This window comes from Mesoplodon bidens (assembly GCF_964165515.1).
Source record: "Mesoplodon bidens genome assembly, chromosome: 12".
Classification (NCBI taxonomy): domain Eukaryota; kingdom Metazoa; phylum Chordata; class Mammalia; order Artiodactyla; family Ziphiidae; genus Mesoplodon; species Mesoplodon bidens.
In genome coordinates this window covers 37,825,789-37,847,245 of record NC_138168.1, presented here as the reverse complement: position 1 = coordinate 37,847,245, position 21,457 = coordinate 37,825,789, and the positions used below count along the sequence as shown (strand labels likewise).

General features: G+C 35.6%; 1 protein-coding gene across 6 annotated transcripts in view; it reads right to left on the bottom strand.

Annotated features, from left to right (window-relative positions):
* Nucleotides 1-21,457, bottom strand: part of GRIK2 (glutamate ionotropic receptor kainate type subunit 2) — a 638,500-nt gene that overhangs the window by 28,665 nt on the left and 588,378 nt on the right. For 5 of the 6 annotated variants that reach the window (XM_081251561.1, XM_081251565.1, XM_081251560.1 and 2 more), the window contains one exon: nt 9,870-10,095. In XM_081251561.1, coding sequence (XP_081107687.1) covers nt 9,870-10,095 — 226 coding nt within the window. Of the gene's footprint in view, nt 1-9,378; nt 10,096-21,457 lie in introns of those variants that run through there. The other variant, XM_081251564.1, reaches the window with a different exon arrangement.

Sequence of the window (21,457 nt, the reverse complement as noted above, 5' to 3'; positions counted from 1 at the left end):
GCTATGGGTAGTAGAGTCATTTTCACAATGTTGATTCTTCCAATCCAAGAACATGGTATATCTCTCCATCTATTTGTATCATCTTTAATTTCTTTCATCAGTGTCTTATAATTTTCTGCATACAGGTCTTTTGTCTCCTTAGGTAGGTTTATTCCTAGATATTTTATTCTTTTTGTTGCAATGGTAAATGGGAGTGTTTTCTTGATTTCACTTTCAGATTTTTCATCATTAGTATATAGGAATGCCAGAGATTTCTGTGCATTAATTTTGTATCCTGCTACTTTACCAAATTCATTGATTAGCTCTAGTAGTTTTCTGGTAGCATCTTTAGGATTCTCTATGTATAGTATCATGTCATCTGCAAACAGTGACAGCTTTACTTCTTCTTTTCCAATTTGGATTCCTTTTACTTCCTTTTCTTCTCTGATTGCTGTGGCTAAAACTTCCAAAACTGTGTTGAATAAGAGTGGTGAGAGTGGGCAACCTTGTCTTGTTCCTGATCTTAGTGGAAATGGTTTCAGTTTTTCACCATTGAGGACGATGTTGGCTATGGGTTTGTCATATATGGCCTTTATTATGTTGAGGAAAGTTCCCTCTATGCCTACTTTCTGCAGGGTTTTTATCATAAATGGGTGTTGAATTTTTGTCAAAAGCTTTCTCTGCATCTATTGAGACGATCATATGGTTTTTCTCCTTCAATTTGTTAATATGGTGTATCACGTTGATTGATTTGCATATACTGAAGAATGCTTGCATTCCTGGAATAAACCCCACTTGATCATGGTGTATGATCCTTTTAATGTGCTGTTGGATTCTGTTTGCTAGTATTTTGTTGAGGATTTCTGCATCTATGTTCATCAGTGATATTGGCCTGTAGTTTTCTTTTTTTGTGACATCCTTGTCTGGTTTTGGTATCAAGGTGATGGTGGCCTCGTAGAATGAGTTTGGGAGTGTTCCTCCCTCTGCTATATTTTGGAAGAGTTTTGGAAGGATAGGTGTTAGCTCTTCTCTAAATGTTTGATAGAATTCTCCTGTGAAGCCATCTGGTCCTGGGCTTTTGTTTGTTGGAAGATTTTTAATCACAGTTTCAATTTCAGTGCTTGTGATTGGTCTATTCGTATTTTCTATTTCTTCCTGAGTCAGTCTTGGCAGGTTGTGCATTTCTAAGAATTTGTCCATTTCTTCCAGGTTGTCCATTTTATTGGCATAGAGTTGCTTGTAGTAATCTCTCATGATCTTTTGTATTTCTGCAGTGTCAGTTGTTACTTCTCCTTTTTCATTTTAAATTCTATTGATTTGAGTCTTCTTTTTTTTTCATGATGAGTCTGGCTAATGGTTTATCAATTTTGTTTATCTTCTCAAAGAACCAGCTTTTAGTTTTATTGATCTTTGCTATCGTTTCCTTCCTTTCTTTTTCATTTATTTCTGTTCTGATTTTTATGATTGATTTCCTTCTGCTAACTTTGGGGTGTTTTTGTTCTTCTTTCTCTAATTGCTTTAGGTGCAAGGTTAGGTTGTTTATTTGAGATGCTTCCTGTTTCTTAAGGTGGGATTGTATTGCTATAAACTTCCGTCTTAGAACTGCTTTTGCTGAATCCCATAGGTTTTGGGTCGTCGTGTCTCCATTGTCATTTGTTTCTAGGTATTTTTTAATTTCCTCTTTGATTTCTTCAGTGATCACTTCGTTATTAAGTAGTGTATTGTTTAGCCTCAATGTGTTTGTATTTTTTACAGATCTTTTCCTGTAATTGATATCTAGTCTCATAGCATTGTGGTCAGAAAAGATACTTGATACAATTTCAATTTTCTTAAATTTACCAAGGCTTGATTTGTGACCCAAGATATGATCTATCCTGGAGAATGTTCCACGAGCACTTGAGAAAAATGTGTATTCTGTTGTTTTTGGATGGAATGTCCTATAAATATCAATTAAGTCCATCTTGTTTAATGTATCATTTAAAGCTTGTGTTTCCTTATTTATTTTCATTTTGGATGATCTGTCCATTGGTGAAAGTGGGGTGTTAAAGTCCCCTACTATGAATGTGTTACTGATGATTTCCCCTTTTATGGCTGTTAGTATTTGCCTTATGTATTGAAGTGCTCCTATGTTGGGTGCATAAATATTTACAATTGTTATATCTTCTTCTTGGATCAATCGCTGGATCATTATGTAGTGTCCTTCTTTGTCTCTTCTAGTAGTCTTTATTTTAAAGTCTATTTTGTTTGATATGAGAATTGCTACTCCAGCTTTCTTTTGGTTTCCATTTGCATGGAATATCTTTTTCCATCCCCTTACTTTCAGTCTGTATGTGTCTCTAGGTCTGAAGTGGGTCTCTTGTAGACAGCATATATATGGGTCTTGTTTTTGTATCCATTCAGCCAATCTGTGTCTTTTGTTGGGAGCATTTAGTCCATTTACATTTAAGGTAATTATCGATATGTATGTTCCTATTCCCATTTTCTTAATTGTTTTGGGTTCGTTATTGTAGGTCTTTTCCTTCTGTTGTGTTTCTTGCCTAGAGAAGTTCCTTTAGCATTTCTTGTAAATCTGGTTTGGTGGTGCTGAACTCTCTCAGCTTTTGCTTCTCTGTAAACGTTTTAATTTCTCCATCAAGTCTGAATGAGATCCTTGCTGGTAGAGTAATCTTGGTTGCAGGTTTTTCTCCTTCATCACTGTAAATATGTCCTGCCAGTCCTTTCTAGCTTGTAGAGTTTCTGCTGAAAGTTCAGCTGTTAACCTTATGGGGATTCCCTTGTGTGTTATTTGTTGTTTTTCCCTTGCTGCTTTTAATATGTTTTCTTTGTATTTAATTTTTGACAGTTTGATTAATATGTGTCTTGGCATATTTCTCCTTGGATTTATCCTGTATGGGACTCTCTGTGCCTCCTGGACTTGATTAGCTATTTCCTTTCCCATATTAGGGAAGTTTTCAACTGTAATCTCTTCAAATATTTTCTCAGTCCCTTTCTTTTTCTCTTCTTCTTCTGGAACCTCTATAATTCGAATGTTGGTGCGTTTAATGTTGTCCCAGAGGTCTCTGAGACTGTCCTCAGTTCTTTTCATTCTTTTTTCTTTCTTCTGCTCTGCAGTAGTTATTTCCACTATTTTATCTTACACGTCACTTATCCTTTCTTCTGCCTCAGTTATTCTGCTATTGATCCCATCTAGAGTATTTTTCATTTCATTTATTGTGTTTCTAATCATTGCTTGATTCAGCTTTAGTTCTTCTAGGTCCTTGTTAACTGTTTCTTGCATTTTGTCTATTCTATTTCCAAGATTTTGGATCTTGGAAATAGAATCATGGATCATCTTTACTATCATTATTCTGAATTCTTTTTCAGGTAGACTGCCTATTACCTCTTCATTTGTTACGTCTGGTGGGTTTTTATCTTGCTCCTTCTGCTGTGTGTTTTTCTGTCTTCTCATTTTGCTTATCTTACTGTGTTTGGGGTCTCCTTTTCGCAGGATGCAGGTTCGTAGTTCCCGTTGTTCTTGGTGTCTGTCCCCAGTGGCTAAGGTTGGTTCAGTGGGTTGTGTATGCTTCCTGGTGGAGGGGACTAGTGCCTGTGATCTGGTGGATGAGGCTGGATCTTGTCTTTCTGGTGGGCAGGTCCACGTCTGGTGGTGTGTTTTGGGGTGTCTGCGGACTTTTTATGATTTTAGGCCACCTCTCTGCTAATGGGTGGTGTTGTGTTCCTGTCTTGCTAGTTGTTTGGCATAGGGTGTCCAGCACTGTAGCTTGCTGGTCGTTGAGTGAAGCTGGGTGGTGGTGTTGAGATAGAGATCTCTGGAAGATTTTCGCCGTTTGATATTACGCGGAGCTGGGAGTTCTCTTGTGGACCAGTGTCCTGAAGTTGGCTGTCCCACCTCAGAGGCACAGCACTGACTCCTGGCTGCAGCACCAAGGACCTTTCATCCACACGGCTCCTCAATTTGGGATGATTCGTTGTCTATTCATGTATTCCACAGATGCAGGGTACATCAAGTTGATTGTGGAGCTTTAATGCGCTGCTTCTGAGGCTGCTGGGAGAGATTTCCCTTTCTCTTCTTTGTTCGCACAGCTCCGGGGTCTGAGCTTTGGATTTGGCCCCGCCTCTGCGTGTAGATTGCCAGAGGGCCTCTGTTCTTAGCTCGGACAGGACAGGGTTAAAGGAGCAGCCGCTTCAGGGACTCTGGCTCACTCAGGCCTGGGGGACGTAGTGCAGGGCGAGCCCGCGGTGGCAGAGGCCGGCGTGACGTTGCAGCAGCCCGAGGCGCGCTGTGCGCTCTCCTGGGGAAGCCGTCCCTGGATCCTGGGACCCCGGCAGTGACGGGCTGCACAGGCTCCTCGGAAGGGGGGCGTGGACAGTGACATGCACTCGCACACAGGCCTCTTGGTGGCGGCAGCAGGAGCAGCCACAGCGTCCCACACCCGTCTCTGCTGTCCGCGCTTTCAGCCGTGGCTCGCGCCCATCTCTCGATCTCCTTTAAGTAGCGCTCTTAATCCCCTCTCCTCGCACACCAGGAAACAAAGAGGGAAGAAAAAGTCTCTTGCCTCTTCGGCAGCTCCAGACTTTTCCCCGGACTCCCTCCCGGCTAGCTGTGGCGCATTAGCACCTTCAGGCTATGTTCACGCCGCCAGCCCCAGTCCTCTCCCTGTGCTCCGACCGAAACCCCGAAGCCCGAGCCTCAGCTCCCAGCCCTGCCCACCCTGGCGGGCAAGCAGACAAGCCTCTCGGGCTCATGAGTGCGGGTCGGCACCGATCCTCCGTGCAGAAATCTCTCCGCTTTGCCCTCCACACCCCTGTTGGTGTGCTTTCCTCCGCGACTCCGAAGCTTTCCCCCTCCGCCACCCGCAGTCTCCGCCCGCGAAGGGGCTTCCTAGCGTGTGGAAACCTTTCCTCCTGCATGGCTCCCTCCCACTGGTGCAGGTCCCGTCCCTATTCTTTTGTCTCTGTTTATTCTTTTTTCTTTTGCCCTACCCAGGTACGTGGGGAGTTTCTTGACTTTCAGGAGGTCTGAGGTATTCTGCCAGCGTTCAGTAGGTGTTCTGTTAAGAGTTGTTCCACGTGTAGCTGTATTTCTGGTGTATCTGGGGAGGAAGGTGATCTCCACGTCTTACTCTTCCGCCATCTTCCCCGGAAGTCCCCAGTAATGAGACATTTTAATAAATTGAAATTCAGTATTATTTGGCAATGAAAATAAAGAAGAATATGGTAAAATATTCTTCCTAGTCTATAATTTTGCTATGCCAAAGTATTATTAGATGCTTTGAATTTTTATTAATATGTACTGATAGGTTTACATTAAAAGTCCAAGAAAGTCCTATAAAAGAAACTTATCGTGTGTTATTGCCTAATTTTTAAAAATTCATTTTAATGAAAACACTAATTTATTACACTATTATACCAAACTAACTACACACTACGAAGAAATGATTCCACTTAGATATATAATTCAACTTGATTTCTTAAGTTTCTCATGCAAGTGACCTTGCCTGTATCAATGACTATTTTCTGCAATAACTACGCTCTCTTCAGAAGGCAAAAGTTGATCTGATCAGCTGAGTTGAACAGATAAAAGGAAAAAAAAAATCTACACCCTAAGGCTTATAATTTAATTTGTTTCGTTCTCTCATATATAAGATAAGCTTAAAATGAGAATAGAAATTCCAAATGCTGTGCCCAGTATTTTCCTTCATTTAAAAAGTTACATTTAAAAAGTTGTATAGTTTATACATTTATTAATATTTTGAATTGTTTTATATTTTCCTTATAAGTCAGTATCTTTCAGTAAACAATGTCAGGGGTAGGGAGAAAACAAAATTGCTATTTGTATGTTTCCAAGAAACTGTAACAGCTTCCCTAGAACTGATTTAACTGTTACCTTTCTTTTTTTAAATAGCTTTCACATCTGAAATATCTCAGGGAGTTTTTGAGAATTATATAATATACTATTTTGATTTATTTGTAACTAGCATTTCCTCAGAGCAGAACAATATGATAAGAGACATTCCTGGTACACTGGTACCTTGTATTTACAACACAAACAAGCAAACAAACCAAAAAAATCCCATCAAGGTAAGGTTTTATATTAAGTATAAGTCAAATTTCTTTATTCTAGAAATTTTGAAATTATGAGTGCTATTATGTAACTAATATTAATGTAGAATATCTGTGCTATACTCTAAAGTCCTCAAACATCCTCCCCAAATCTTATTCAATTCTCACTACCTTCAGTCACTCAGGTTTGTTTAATGAGGTCATCGCATTGAGTAATGTAAGATGACATGCTGATCTTTAGCTCCAAAAGTTGTTTTCTATATTTATAAGTCTTGCTGCACCATCATATTTTCATATGTAGAGTTCATTTGTTGAACAAATAATTGAGGGTCCACAGAGTGCAGGCACTATTGTTGTGTGGGCTTACAGCAACAAACAGACAAAAATCTCTGCCCTCTTCCACGCAATGTAAACCAAAAGAGGAGGGTAAGGATACACAGGAATCTCACTCCTTCCAGAAACAACACTGAAAAATGCATTTATTTTCTTCAGCTCTTTCCAAATGAAACTGTGAGGCAATGGGAACCTATCAAATCACTGCTTCCATACCTCTTATAAGTGTTTAAGAAGGTGTTTGATTTTTAAAATTTGTTTGAAAACATCAGCTAATCATATTTCTCCACGTAGTTTCTAGCCCACTTTAAATCAAACTCTGGGACTCTGTCAAGTATATTATATGAAACATTATTAAAGTTTAGCATTAAAGAGACCTTAGGTGTTCCTAGTCTCACCCTGTAATTTTACTAATTAAAAAAAAGAAAGAAATTTAGAAGCTATAAATTTCATGTCACTTGTCTAAGATCACATTAAGTGACAAGGCTAAATCTAGAATATCAGTGTGCAAAATACTACATGATGATACTTTAGAGCATATTATCAGCCCTTTTCTAAAACATGAATTTGTTCATATAACTTTTCATAAATGAGTACAAGTACGCTTGAAAAGTTATCAAAGTTACTCATCACAAATTCCAAATAAATGGTACATCAACTCATGAAGTTGTTGAGTTCTTTAGGTAATTCTTACTGAGGCAAAGAGCCATATGGGATCTAACTATGGAGTATGCCAGGATTTGAACACTCCATCAACACAAATCTGTGGCAATAACTCAATCCTTACTGTGAATATAAGTATAATTTAAAGCATTTTGAAAAGAAGTGCTTCTTAAGCTATAATTATGAGAACTCAAACATTTTTATATATTAGAATTAATTAGAAAACTTCTGAATACATACATACATTGGCATAATAATGGCAAAGCTTTGGATGGCCTTTCCCTAGTGCAAACAGTAAAGGGGGTTCATTTTGTGTTGAGAATTTTAAAACAATAATAGCAACAACTGTCACCTGGCACTAGCAAGTCAAAACATGTCAAAAGTAAAATATTCCTCTCTTGAAAATATCTTTTGTTCATCCAGGTTCTAAACAATTACTATTGAGTTTTAACAGCCCAACTCTTATTGAGTTTTGAATTAGCATCTATTTATTTCTTATTCTTTAATAAACATTGTACTCCACTTGGAAACTAATTTGGAGAATTCTCATTATACAGCTCACTCCCCCAAATATGTGAGCTCAGCTACACGTGCATATTTTTGGAGCAAGAACTTAAGGTTCTTGTTTTTTTGTTTTGTTCTGCTTTGCTTTCACAATGACTGTGCAATCATTATTTTGAGTCTACTATGTAATTGCAGGAATATGTAATGTTACAGGAGAGAATGTCTCAAAATTCTCTCAAAGACAGTTCAAACTATTTTGAGCTATAATGAATTTGAGTAAACTTTACCTAATATGAAAGAATTTAATGTTGAAGTTTTTGAAGTCATTATGGTGGAAAATTTTTGGACTTCCTAGACATTTGAAAGTTGTTAGAAATGATCCCAAAGAAACAAAGACATGGACACTATTGCAATTTCTGGAATTTATCATGAAATGGGATTTTTATGAATCTGTGCCCAACTTTCTAACTATGGTATACATGTTAGCTCATTTGAAAGAAGCTTTTTAAAATTAAAAGTAATAAAATTATGAATGAGGATACATGGACAAATATGACTATACCATTTTTTAAACACAAATACATGAAGATCCATTTTGACAAAGTCATTAAAAATTTGCAGAAGTTAAGGCTCAGAAAAATTATAGTGTCATTATTCATTACTGTATAGCCAGTGAGTAGCTGTAAGTGCTTTCCCCTTTCTTTAAAAAAAAAAATGATGTAATTAATAAAAACATGTTAATCTGTTGTTTTTTTTCCTTTGCATACAGTATCAGTTTCCTATTTCTGCTATAACAAATTACCACAAATTGAGGGGCTTAAAATAACACAAATTCATTATCCCATAGTTCTATAGGTCAGAAGTCCTAAAAGTGAGGTATCTGCAGGGCTGCATTCCTTCTGTGGCCTCCAGGAAAGAATTGGTTTCCTTGTCTCCTGAACTAACTTCTAAAGGTCCTCTGTATTGCTAGGCTGTGGTCCTTTCCTCCATCTTCAGTTCACCAAGTAACATTTTCAAATCAATCTCTCTCTCTCTCTCTTCCTCCCCTTCCCTGCCATGGTGTCCCCCCCACCCCAAGATTTATATATTGAAACCTAATCCCCAATATAATGGTATTTGGAGGTGGGGTCCCTGGGGTGTGATTGGGTCATGAGGGTGGAGCCCTCATGAATGCGATTAGTGCTTTTATTTAAGGGACTCAAGATAGATTCCTTGTTCCTTCCTGGTCTATTAACCAAGAAGCAGCTTCTCATCAGACACCAAATCTGTTGGTACCTTGATCTTGGACTTCCAGCTTCCAAAACTGTGAGAAATCAATTTCTGTTGTTTGTACAGCACCCAATCTCTGGTGTTTTGTTACAGCAGCCCAGGTGGACTAGCACATTCTTTCTCTCACTACTTCTATTGTGATACCTTCTTAATTGTGACACTTGTGCGTCCTTCTTTTAAGGACCTTTTCAATTATACTGGACCCACCTGGTTAATCCAGGATAATCTCCCCATTTTAAGATCCTTAACTTAATCACATCTGCAAAGTCCCTTTTGTCATAAAAGGTAATAAATTCATATGTTCTCAGGATTAGGCCACGGACATTTTGGGGGAGCCATTTTTATGCCCATGACATGTACATATATACTGTAATATGTATTTATACATTCATTAATCATATGAATGTATATACATGTTCATATACATTATACATAAATATGAAGCTCAATAAATGAAAATTTTCATTGTCTTTTGCGGCAATTATTATTATTTCATTCCATGATTATTATTGAAAAGAATTTTGTCATATAGAAGAAAGAGAATGTTAAAACTAATCAAGCCTAGTGTAAAATATTCTAGGTATGTTGCTGGTAAATAGTCTGCTATTCCTCTTAAATAAACATATACCTCTTGTAAATAAAATAATTATTCACAGTAACCATTTGTGGCTCATTCTTTTAGTTAACTAAGTCAAATACTATATTCATAAGCCACCAATCTGAAAAAATAATGTTGCAAAAACTGTATTCATAAAAACTTTTTTTAAGTGTAAGATTGAGAAGGTCCTTTGAGCGGGGGAGGTGTTGTGGATGTTTTGAACACTGATACAGTAAAAATGTCTACTGACCGTTTGGTAGAAATCAATTTTCCTTCTGTTACTTATTCCTTTAGAAGCAGATGTCCAAATATCTTCCTGACTTTATACAGTCTCAGAACATAGCAAGATACATTTGTTTGAAGCAAGATTCCTAATGGCATATGGAGGCACTGTTTTTCTTCCATTTTCACAGCAACTAAGATTAATGAACAAAGAACAAGTGGCTGACATGAAGCCTACCCATGGGGGTGCCGACGCCATAACCTTTGGAGTCTATGAGGCCGCCAATCTGTGTCAGGTTACAGTTCCTCTGAGTGACAAACTCAATGGTTGTTGACTCCATTAGGAAAGCATAATCGGAGGTGAGGACTCTCTGGATTCCTTCTTCATTACTTTTGACGAGCACGGACTGCCTCCTGCTACTCATAAAGGCCCACATTTTGTCATAGGTGGAGATTTTTGATTTCTGGGGAAAAATAAAATACATAAGAAAGACATTTCTTAGTTTCCACATGATCCTACAATATTTAGATGAAATTGACCATATTTTGTTTGCTCATCCTACCTTATAACTGTATTAGTAATAACAGTGATACTAAGCCACAAAAAAGTCAAAATCTGTATAAAAACATTTCTCAGCAATTCCTCATCATATTTCCAGGTATAGAGCAGATTTATTTAACAAATGTATAAAAAAATGTCCTGATGTTCAAAAGCTCACAACTAGTAAATCATAGGAGGCAATAAACAAGAGAAAATAAACAAGATTAATAAGGACAGTTTTTTGTGTCTGTATCTCACATGAATATCTCATGTGAACAACTTTATCCTTCAACATTACTATAACATCAAATTTGGAAGATGCAGACACTGGACACTAAGAGTTTTTTCTTTTCCCCCCGAATTCAGTTGACTATAAGACAGATGTTACATCATCCCCCAAGGATACATACAGATATAGGTTGAAGAGATGAGAGGAATTTGTTACAAATAAGGATATTACAAATAAGAATGACTACATTTCTGCTAAGACACAGTCTGGACACCACAGGACTTCTTTTAACCTGCCTCAGGACAACAGGAAATCAATCATTCAGGTCTTACTAACTAACGATTCCTGGACCAAGAAAATAGAAGAGTTTTTACATCCAACCGGAAATTCTCAGTAGGGCTTCAGTACGATCAATTGCTAAAGGAAAGAAATGGGTTTTGTTCAGAAGGCACTGGTAAAACATAAACAGGAAAAAGGTTAGCATCTGCTTATGGAAAGCTCGTCTGTGGAACCTTTATCTTAGTTTAATTTTTATACAATCACAAAAAATAATACTGCAACAATAAACACAAGAAGGATATTCACCATACTGGTTGCTCTGTCATGAAAACTCAAAACTATTTTCAAATAAATAGATACGCAATCTTTTGCAGCTTAAGCGTGCATTTAGTCCTACATGTGCCAGGACATAAATGCGATATTACTCCTTCCACTAAAAGGTAGGTACACAGTAATATTTAGAAATATTCTGGCATTATTTCAATGATAAAATCGGAAGAAAAACCTTAATTTGGGGGGGGGAATACCTAAGGGTACAATAAGTGCTTTATAAAAACAAGTAGCTTTAGAGCTAAGAAAGGGTAGACGTGTAAACCTTTGCTCTCCAGTGAACACTAAAACATGCTAAAAGGCCAGTGGCTTAAAATGGGAAAGAAGGCAGCTAGAACCCCCAGAATAAGATTGATATGATTACAAATTTGGGCAGCTATGGAGGCATGTCAGTTGTTTTCAAGTAGAATAATCAAATGTTAGGAGTAGAAAAGGGAAACGAAAGGAATAATTAAGGCTATGATGAAATTCTTATTGGAATAATTAAGACCAATAGTGAGATTTTGCAAAGACGTATCTGGCTATCCAAATTAGTAACATAATAAGGATAGCTAGAACAAGTTCATTTCCTTTCAAAGGTAAAGAATTTTTCTCCTAATTTTTGGATTAAGTGAGGCCCAAATACACAATAGAATCAAAATGAGAGCTCACCTGCAGATTAAAGAGATTTTATGTAAAAAAAAAAAAACTTGGATACAGTTTTTGATTCAGTGAATCTGTGACTGATAATAAACACTATCCAAAAATGTAATACTAAAAATTTATGTAATCAAAATTGCATGCTCATTTCTTGACAATTTAAAATGTAACATCTTTAATGGAGAGTGATAGTGTAATATCATAACATGGGTGTACTCATTGAGGCCAAAAATCAAGCAGAGATAAAATGTGTACAAAAAGTTATTCTTACTTGTATTGGTCATAAATCTCCTAAATTCTCTGCTTTATTTTAGTTATAGGAACATTAGCAATAAATACATTTTATTGCTTTAGTTACATGATTTTCAATTCATGATAACATGTTCCATCACTGAAGAGTTAATTTAAATATAAACTTGAGGACTAGTAATTTTGTCCAAAACAAAGGGAGAATATAATGTTTACAATGGCACTAATCATTTAAATAGTATAATTACGTCTTTCTCTTTAACATTAAAAGTAGAAAATTTTAGTTTAAACATTATGCAACACAATTTAAAAGAAGAGAATTACATTTTTAACAGTACATGAATGTATCCATTATTAATATTTTGCTGTGGTTAATGATGTAAACACATCAATCTTTTTTAACAGAAACCACACCCAACGAACTAAGATATATTTCTAATATATTCTTTACAAATGTATAGTTTAATTTTACATTAATGTGAAATGTAGTATTATTTTACATTTGAAATGTCTAATCTACAATACTAACCTTCAGCTGACAAAATAAGGATTTTACAAAATATATTTTTATATAAAATTCTTGTAACACTTTACTGCACTGATTTTTTATTTCTATGAGCATTTCCTAGAAGGTACTATTTATATTCATTTTGAAACTAATCATTTCCTATGTTTTAAAAAAAATTTATTAGAGTATGGTAGATTTACAATGTTGTGTTAGTTTCAGGTGTACAGCAAAATGAATCAGTTACACATATACATATATCCACTCCTTTTTAGATTCTTTTCCCATATAGGCCATTACAGAGTATTGAGTAGAGTTCCCTGTGCTATACAGTAGGTCCTTATTAGTTAATCATTTCCTACCTTCCATGATTACTTAAGTATCTCTTATTGATATACTTCTGATTTTCTGAAATCTATTGTCTATGATTTTTGTACAGGTTCACTCATCTTTCCTGTCTGCAGAAAATATAAGTATTTCTATTGTTCCTATATGGCATAATAGGTTTTGATAGAAAAGTTACCCAAATTGTTTTGTTTCTCATAATAAATATAAAAACCCAAATAAGAAATATTTCAATTTAGAAATATTGACTACTTGCTGCTCACACACAATCTATATGGCTTGCTTGCTTGTTTTGCTGTCATTCTTTAACCAGTTTCCAACTGAGCACAGTCATCTCTCAGTTATGGCTGTGAAACACAATGCTGTGTAGAAAAGATATGGGAAGTAAGATTAAAAGCCATCACTACCTTTGTAGACTGCATGTGTGTATGTGTGCGGTATGTAATGCCATTCAACTCTTAAACAACTTCTACAGAAAGTTGAAATAGAAAACTAATCTTTAGCATTGCCTGGCAATTTTATTACTTTTATCATTTTCAGTAGTGAAGATGGTATAGTGCATCACTGGTTTAAAAACACAAGGTCTGAACAACATGAATTTTACTGAAACCCTTAAATTTAAAGCAGCTAAGATGGCTTATAAAATACTTGAAAAAATTATCTGAACAAACTCTTAGGCTGAATGTGAAGATTGCGAGGCTTTTTTCTCTGTAAATCTGGCCACTCATAAATACTTGATTACCTATACTTAACTAATATATAGATAAATTCTGAATAATGTAGGCCTGAGCCAGAAGTAATGATCACTAATTCTATATCTCTTATTAATGGAAAATATGTCCTTATGCAAGCCAGTTAATCTTTTAATTCCAGTTTACATAATAGTCAAATATCTTTGCTAAACTTACAGGGTTTTTGTGAGGATCATATAAGACACTACACGTAAACACACTATGCAGTAGTAAGACATTTTTGTAACTCCAATTATTTTTTTAAAAAGAGAGCATACTACTCCCAAGTGCTTGTGTTTTATTTTTCTTAAAAAACACCGAGTATTCTGGCAAAGATGGAAGGTTGAATATCATCTTTGAACACATGTTCTCTCCTATGGCATGAAACCACAAGGCAAAAGAGAAATGAATAGGGTGCAACAAAAAATTTTGGAAGCTGGAAAGCAGATAGATGAATTGTAACTGAGCTAACCAATGTTTAGGACCCCTTTCTCCCCTGTAAAAGTTTCTGAGATTGGCATCTCTACATCCGTCTCAAAGCCGGAATGATCAAACGTCTAACAAAAGTAGAATTTATTGAAAAAATGTCTTAAAAACAACTATCTCTGAGCAGCTTGGTGACTGCTCCATCCCACCCAAGCAAAGGACTAGAGGTTTTATTCTCTGGGAAGTAAACAAGAGTGCACTGGAGGAAGTTGAGCTACGGGGGCCCATACTGAAACCAGAAGGAAGAGGTTGGAGTCTACAGCCAATGTTGAAACCAGTCAGCATTCTGTCTGTTTTGGTTCTTTGAATTACAAGAAGATTTTTTTAAGCAAAACTGGACTGCTCTAAAGAGATAATAATAATAATAATATTAATAACAATAATAATAGTAATAATAGCAGTTAGCATGTGCCAAACATTATTCTAAATTATTTATACATATTAAAATTTTTTAAGTTTTACAAGATTTCTATTAGGTGGTAGTATTTTTGTCCCCATTCTAAAATTAGAAAACCAAAACACAGAGTGCTTAATAATATGTCTAAATGTGGCCTCTTCCCAGCAAAACCAGGAATCAAACATGGGCAGATTAGCTACCAAGTTCATAGTCTTAATTATTGCACTATATCAACTGCATCTAAAGGCACATATCATGGATTTCCAACAAAACAACCCACTATATCACCCTAAAGTGAAGCTCATAGTTTTTCACCCTTAACTAAGCACCCAGAGATTGCAGTGAGTCTCTAACCTAAATTATAAAGACCAAAACAAATAAAATGGCATAAACGTCCTCAGAGAGGTAATAGATGCTGCACAAATGCAAAGAAAAAAAGTTAAATGGACTCTGTTGAAAGAAAATACATTCAGAGAATACATATTAAAAATCTGATATCAAAAATGGAAACCTCAAGTGAAATGTAGAATAAAAGAGAATTTAAAACACTGCAATTGGCTTGACCTCTAATTTCAGAATATTTATATTAAATACATGTGGAATTATACTGATATGATACTCTAAGATCTAATGTGTAAGGAGGAAATAAGAAGCCTCAGCTAGTTTTATTTCTAATAAAATAGAAAATTGTTGAACATTTTCAAGGTAAAATAGACTGTAGGATCTCTAAGGTTAAAATCAATAGGTAGAAGCTGTATAAGTTAAAGAGTAGGAATAAGAACTCAGTTAAGGTCAGTAAGCAGGTATTTAAAACTAATAATCAAATATTTGTATGTTGAGTGTGAAAGTTTATGTAAACTTATTTAGAAATAAGGATATACCAAGTTGCAATGTGAACTAAAGATCGTAGGTGGTAGGTGCAGCATGTTGAAAGAATGACCTGTATACTATGTTCTGCCGAATCTCCTGTTAGACCAAGGTTAGTTTCATTCAGTGAAGTAGCTACTGATCATTGCCAAGGAACGTGATAAAATCGTGGATGGAGACTAAGCTGCTGAGCTAAATGTGCACAGCCTTTGAAAGTCCTCTAGCCACAGGGATACAGAGAAGTGAGGACCTACACAGAACACCAGAAAAGACTCAGGAATTGGGACACAGCTTGGCCCTGTGCATCACTGTTGCCAAATTCATTAGGAAAGACATTCCAGAAGAATGTATTATTTAAGAGGAATATGAAAAATGAAAGGCAGGTAATAAACTAAGCATCAAAAAATATAATTTTCTGTAAGGGAAGAATTGAAATAATGGCAAATTAGGGCATAGAAGAGAAACTATTCAGATAGAGTATAGCCAAGTTAAAAAAAAATATTGAATTAGTGAAAAAAAAAAGAATATCTTGTTTTACTCCTTTACTTCACAAATGAGAAAACTAAGGCTACTTGATAAGAAAAAAATATTAGCAGTGAAGGTAGATTTGTAAAGAGTAAAATGCTGATAGGATTTATGACATCATGGTTTTAAAGAATTTTCATTCCATAACAAGACAATAACTTCTTTGGCAAAAATGAAAAACATTCCTAAGTATTATCATTACAGTTAGGCTGTACATAGTAATATAAAGTCACGCAAATAAATCAAGTCTCAGAGATATTGCTTGAAGTGAATATTGAAATCAAAGCACTGTAAAGGAAAAGCATATTTAAAATGTTTGAAATAAAATCGTCTTATTTTCTCACACAACCCACCCCGCCGCTCTAAATACTGCAATAAATTTCTTTCTTTTGTGTGTGTGTGTGTCTCATAAAGACACTTTTCCTTCTGTGTTACATCAGACAGATTTAGGATGTCAATGTTTAGCAGTGTTTATTTTATCAAAATGCTGAGGCTTGTAAGTTGATTTGGTTTTTGCTACATCAGCACAAACCCAATAAAACTAGTTCATAAGGCATTGTCCTTTTATAATAGCAGTTTTCATGGGCTATGAAACATCAACAGAAGGATAAAAGAAAAAATTCTTGTCAAGAATAAACTTACAAAGAATAAGAAATACAACACTTTTTAAAAATTCACAGATGCCAAAAGATTGTGTGCTTTACAATGAGCATTCAGTATACTTAAAATATTTTAAACATATAGCTAATGATTCCAAATTTAAGGATACATAGCTTTAGTTTCTGATAGAACTCGAAATAAAGTTTGCAAACTGAAATTACCTGGCTCTTTGAAGATCTCCAATATCTAATGGGTTTTAGGTAACATTTTTCCTGAGCATTTTAGAGAGAGATTTTTAGAACAGGTAAGATATTGATACAAGGATAGTTCTTTGAAATTCTGTTTCTATCCCATCTAAAATGCTATGAAAGCCAATAAAGTAAGGCTTACTCTTGTACCATTGGAATAGATCTTTTATTGTAAGCAACATATTTTACAAATTCAAAGCCATTAAAAAAAATCTTTTGAGTTAAATTCTTTAGGACACAAATGAATTCTTCTCCCCCACTCACTTTGATTGCTGTCAAATACAAATTAAAATTTAGAAACCATCTTGTGTTCATTGGACCTATTTTTATAAACCTGTCAGATACCCTAAAAATGATAAGAAAATATTTGCTAGACCTCTAGAAGTTAATTTAAAATTAACTTTTTAAGTGTGTTCTAGAGGAAAGCTTATTTTCTTGAATAAGAGGGAAAAATCTTTAATATTAATCTTGTTTGAACTATCATAACCACAAAGCATCAACAGTACAAAGAAAATCCAGTACTATTTTGTAATATGTTTTTTATACATAATATTTGAAGCATTGACTACAACTCAGATTTTTTTAAAAGTTTATCAAGTAGTACAACACCTAAAACATCTTGAAGTAACTTTTAAAAAGACTTTAGGTAAGAACCCATTTATTTTTATTTAAAAAATAAACATTCATGAAAAAATATTTTCTCACCTAAACCATAATGCGTGGCAGAATTAGTTGAACTCTGGTGTGTGGATGAAAGTGGTGAAATTACTAAAAGAAGAGGCAGTAATTTCTGATGATTTTCCATAATTACCAAAGTACATTTGGTGTCATTGGTACTTACTCAAATCATTCCTTTTCAATAAATTCCACATTACCAATTTGGTTTCTAATATTAACTTAAATATTTGGTTATAAGTGCTATAATAACATTTATTATTCTGTTATGAAAAAGGCACATGTAATCATTCCTAATATGTGGCTTGAAAAAGCCCATACCAAGGGAGACCTTGGTAAAGGAGAATTTGGCTGAGATTTGCATTTTAATTTTGTATTACAGTAAATAAATTACCAACAATAGTGGAACATATGTGCTAGGTAAGAACAGCTGAGCCCTATCTGGAGTCATCTGACCTTGGTCACTAGGAAATTAGAGTTAATTCAGGAAAACAGGACTGAAGCCATATGTGGTTCATATCAAAGGTGGATCTGAGGCTAGTGCAGTGATCTGAAAGCATTTGGTTGTTAGCAAACCTGTCAGGCCTTGGAATAATTCTGGCAGTTTTATCTTGAAGCATCTGCAATCTCTTAAAACAGGATATTTGAAGAGAAAGACAATGAAAGAGAATTGCTCTTCTCATCGTTACGGAGAGTTAATAGAAGAATAAGAGAGAGAATTATGACTGAGCATAATAGGATGGGCAGCAGGTTTAAAGTGACTTGGTGCAGTTAAAGGCAGTTATCCTTTTGAGGCAGTTGAGCCAGGATTTGATAGTTCATTCTGCACTATTCAGAATCCCTACTGATGATTCTTCTGGTCATTGCATTTTATCCTTTAAATGAGATATCTTGAAATTTCCTGGTCAAATATTTTCTTTTCTTATACATAATAGTAATCCGCAATATAGTTTACTATCATTTGGTCAAATTTAAATAAAATTAGGAAACTTGACTTCACTGGGTCAATGGAGGACCTTGAACCACAGTTTCTTGGCCATATCTAACAAAATGCTTCCCTAACAATTTCAAAGAAATGTTACGAGGAATAAATGAGAAAATTCATATAAAGTCACTTCGACAAGCTATAAAGCTCTCTAAAGATATCAGGATTTTATTCTTATTGCAAATTTTATGTGATCAATCAGTGGAGGAACATAGTAACTCTCTACTAGGACTGCAGCATATAACTACTATATTCTTATATCTCTGGCTTTACCTTTAGAATAATTTATAGGAACATGGAAACATTCACTTGCTTACCCATTCACTCACTTGTTCTTTCATATTTATTGAGCACCAGCTTGGTGTAAAGGACCATGCCAGGCACTATGCATGTAGAGGTTAGACCAAAACAAAGCATGGCCCCTGTCTTAGCAAAGCTTAATGTCCCATAAATACAGGAAAAGTAAACTAAGAATTATGAAATGGTGTGATAAATGCCTTGACAAGGGACAGATGAGGTGTAACCTAAATTGATGAGGGGATGTATGACAGGAAGTCAGAGGAAATAATTCCTTTTCCTTTAGGATTCAAATCAATTACAGTTTTGCTGGGTCTCTCCTTTCTAATTGAAACTCTGAACTATAAATAGGTGTGGGGAAAAAAATCCTCAACACTTGAAACTCTTAAAGGAATCATTGTTCTCGCTTTCAGCCAGTACCCTTTCCAGGATTTCTAAACTCTTCAGGGAGATGCAAACCTCATCAAAATACTTTAAGAATGATGTTTAGATACATAATGTTTGTATTGCTGTAACCTTGTATACGTCAAAATATACACAAAATGGATACTCTGTTTCTAAATAGTAAATAAATGACCTTAGTTGGCCTAGGGAGAAGAGAGAAACAGTTTGAATCACTTCTCCATCCACTGGCTAAACATGCATACTTAATCACGATACCCGTGAATTTAATATGTATAGGTAATTGTATCAGTGATTATATAAATCACTAACCTGAGGTACATTTTTTTCTGGCCACACCATGCGGCTTATGGGCTCTTAGTTCCCCAACAAGGGATCCAACCTGGGTCCATGGCAGTGAAAGCACTGAGTCCTAACCATTGGACTACCAGGGAAGTCCCTGAGGCATGTCTTAAGTAGAAGAGCCACATCTGACCTAGGTGCTTGAACTTGCCATTTTCTCTAGCTTGACTGTACTTCCCCTGCATATCTGTATGCCTCACACCTCTACCTCCTTCTGATCTTTGGTCAAACATCGCCTTTCCAAAGGGACTTCCACTATTTACTCTATTTATAATTCCAATTCCAATGTAACACAGATATGCCTCCTGCTTGTTATCCATAGCACTTAATAACTATGTAGTATATTACATATTTCCTATTTTTATTTATATATCTGTTCAGTTCCTATCTCCCTTTGCTGTGAGATAAACTGCATGAAGATGGAGATTTTTGCCTTGTTTTGTTCATCATTATAGCATCTCTACTTAGAATAGTGCCTGGTGTACAGTACATACCAGTAGCTATTTATTGAATAAGTGAGCTAAAAAAAATAAATGAATAAATGTGTACAATGGAATTATTTCTCTTGTGCTAGAATTTAGAAGACAGGAATATTAGTCTCAGCTCTGGTGTTACCAAGCTAAGTGATATTTTATGAGTAACTTCATATCTCTAGAACTCAGTTTGCTCATCTGCAGAATAAATGGGTTAAACCATATAAATTCTATGATATCATTCACCAGAGACAGTCTATATAATTTTACATATTTAGAAGAATAGGCACATTTACTTTTTTCATATTCTGTTCATGCCTTAATTTGATAAGGAAAAGAATACCATTGGCCTAGTTTTAAAGCAAAGCATAAAGAAATCCACGTCACTGTACTGCATAAATAATTTTCAACCCTATTTCAATGTTAAAGTGTAGCTTTAATATGTAAACGAAAAATACTACAATGTATTTCACATTCTACATATCTCAGGGATGGGAAGTAAATTAGTGTCCTCTTTGTTCTTTTCCCACTTTTAGACCATCACTGTCCCACTCCTTTTGGAAAACAAACAAAAGTATAAACCTTTGTTCTGTTAAGACTCATGCCATACAAACGTACTACCTGATTCCTCTTACTACAGTCTTCTATTCATTTTCTGGTTATGTCATCATTCTTAAAAAAACTGTAGTGCCCAAATGTTGGTTTCTATTAGTGATGAACTAGTAAATGTTTTAACAATTTGGCTCTCTGGACTTCCCTGGTGGTGCAGTGGTTAAGAATCCGCCCGCCAATGCAGGGGACACCGGTTAGATCTCTGGTCTGGGAAGATCTACATGCCGTGGAGCCCTAGAGCCCACGAACCACAACTACTGAAGCCTGCGCACCTAGAGCCTGTGCTCTGCAACAAGAGTAAGCCACTGCAATGAGAAGCCCACGCACCGCAACAAAGAGTAGCCCCCATTCGCGTCAACTAGAGATAGCCCGCACGCAGCAACGAAGACCCAACACAGCCAGAAATAAAAATAAATAAGTAAATAAATTTATATATTAAAAAAAACAGTTCAGTTTGGCTCTCCGGAAAAGTGTAAAGGCCAGATTTGTAGCATTTCCTGGTTTTTATGGTTTAAATATTCCCACTCTCACCATTTGAAACTATGGACTTGATACCAACAAAACTATGAAATTCTTAAAAATATAACTCCTGCAAGTCAATATAAGCCAGCTCCAGTATACCCCTTCTTCTCCTTCCCCCAAAGTCCTGAGTGATTTCTCAGTCATTTGACCATCATTTCCAATCACTTTCTTACTAGCACCTCATTCACCCCAAACCATGGTTGTATATATCAACACCTGAAATATCTTTGCTTCAAAATCAATTATTCAAATATCCTACTCTGTGATTATAACCTCTTTCTTTCCTAGTTTTCTTATTTCGTTTCTTTACTGGTTGTAGCTTCCAATCTCACTGGTGTCTCATGCCTGTTAATGACCTACCTTCCAATTCATTTGCTTCCTCTACTTCTTTATATTCCACTTTGTTCAGGTGAGCTTCCACGATCCATAATTTAAAAATTATTGTTGCTAATATCCTAAACTCATTAACCTCTCTCTCTTTTCTTTGGACCACCTAACCTAACAAAAACCTGAGTAAACCCAACTCTTCACTTCCTCTAAGTCTGTA